Source organism: Cherax quadricarinatus, chromosome 14, assembly GCF_038502225.1.
Source record: "Cherax quadricarinatus isolate ZL_2023a chromosome 14, ASM3850222v1, whole genome shotgun sequence".
Classification (NCBI taxonomy): domain Eukaryota; kingdom Metazoa; phylum Arthropoda; class Malacostraca; order Decapoda; family Parastacidae; genus Cherax; species Cherax quadricarinatus.
In genome coordinates, this window is record NC_091305.1 from 15,039,439 (window position 1) to 15,041,144 (window position 1,706).

Sequence of the window (1,706 nt, forward strand, 5' to 3'; positions counted from 1 at the left end):
GTGGTGTTGGGACATAGCCGGGGCCGGGGTGTGGTGTAGGGGTACAGCCAGGGCCGGGGTGTGGTGTAGGGGTACAGCAGGGGCCGGGGTGTGGTGCAGGGGTACAGCAGGGGCCGGGGTGTGGTGCAGGGGTACAGCAGGGGCCGGGGTGTGGTGCAGGGGTACAGCAGGGGCCGGGGTGTGGTGTAGGGGTACAGCAGGGGCCGGGGTGTGGTGTAGGGGTACAGCAGGGGCCGGGGTGTGGTGTAGGGGTACAGCAGGGGCCGGGGTGTGGTGTAGGGGTACAGCAGGGGCCGGGGTGTGGTGTAAGGGTACAGCAGGGGCCGGGGTGTGGTGTAGGGGTACAGCAGGGGCCGGGGTGTGGTGTAGGGGTACAGCAGGGGCCGGGGTGTGGTGTAGGGGTACAGCAGGGGTCGGGGTGTGGTGTAGGGGTACAGTAGGGGCCGGGGTGTGGTGTAGGGGTACAGACGGGGCCGGGGTGTGGTGTAGGGGTACAGTCGGGGCCGGGGTGTGGTGTAGGGGTACAGTAGGGGCCGGGGTGTGGTGTAGGGGTACAGCAGGGGCCGGGGTGTGGTGTAGGGGTACAGCAGGGGCCGGGGTGTGGTGTAGGGGTACTGCAGGGGCCGGGATGTGGTGTAGGGGTACAGTAGGGGCCGGGGTGTGGTGTAGGGGTACAGCAGGGGCCGGGGTGTGGTGTAGGGGTTCTGCGGGGGTCGGGGTGTGGTGTGAACTTACTGCTGAATGGGGTAACATTCATTCCAAATCCACGAGGCTCTTGCAGCAGAGGAGGGCGGGAAGAGCCGCCACCACCGCCACCACCACTACTGTTCTGTGGTTCCTTCGACCCTGTAATGATGCAAAAAAAAATTATTTTTGTTTTCCAAGTAAGTTTTATCATGCCCACTTACAAGGTTATTAGTAGGTATTCTCTCTCATTCTCTCCCTCCTCTTTTGGTTATCGTTAGGAAGCATCAATTGATACTATTTTACCATTTGTATTGTCTTCACAACAAGTATTGAAGAAATGATGTCAACTCATCCGATGAGAGCTCTGGGTCACATGACTTCAACTGGACCCGTTTTAAAATTAACCATAAGGATATGCCTAAAAAACACGTCGAAGTAAATTAGGCTAAAATCCTATCAAAATAGTTATCATCGAACAGCACAACAGACCAATGGCTATCAAATAGGGTAAATTATACTAAAAACTCTCCTCAAAGTTTATTACTGCATGTTTACATAGGACCAACACTAATTGTGTAGGTCAAAACAGTCATTTCGTGAAGTATAATTTGTATTAATGTAGTGCATTATTAATGCTTCCTTACTAGACCCACGGCTGGATGACAAATATCATTAAAGAGAATAACTTCCAACCTTCACAACTCCATGTACGGTTAAATGTGTGAAGGACTGATATTACCAGCCAAAGATAGTGTTAAACAAGAACAAAATAGGTAGATTGTCGTTTCACTTCAGCAGAATACTCAAGAAGATATACATTACAAGAATTTAACTCCAGTCAGGATAGGTGCATTTCGTTTTCTCTTAATTAATCAAGAAGGGTAAATGAATTAAGCACGTGTTGGGTAACGTAACTACAGAGATAAGAGGCAGCCACAACGATGAAACTTATTTACAGAATATGTGTACTTAATTAAGGTATCAACAGCTCTTACGACATTTAACGCGAGAATACATGC

At 51.0% G+C, this 1,706-nt stretch overlaps 1 protein-coding gene across 2 annotated transcripts in view; it reads right to left on the reverse strand.

Annotated features, from left to right (window-relative positions):
- The window catches only part of sm (heterogeneous nuclear ribonucleoprotein L), a gene marked incomplete at its 5' end in the record, with an annotated part of 25,952 nt that extends 25,106 nt beyond the window's left edge, over positions 1-846 (reverse strand). For both annotated transcript variants that reach the window (XM_053786349.2, XM_053786341.2), the window contains 1 exon segment: positions 736-846. In XM_053786349.2, the coding sequence (XP_053642324.2) occupies positions 736-846 (111 nt within the window).
- Positions 847-1,706: the final 860 nt, after the last annotated feature.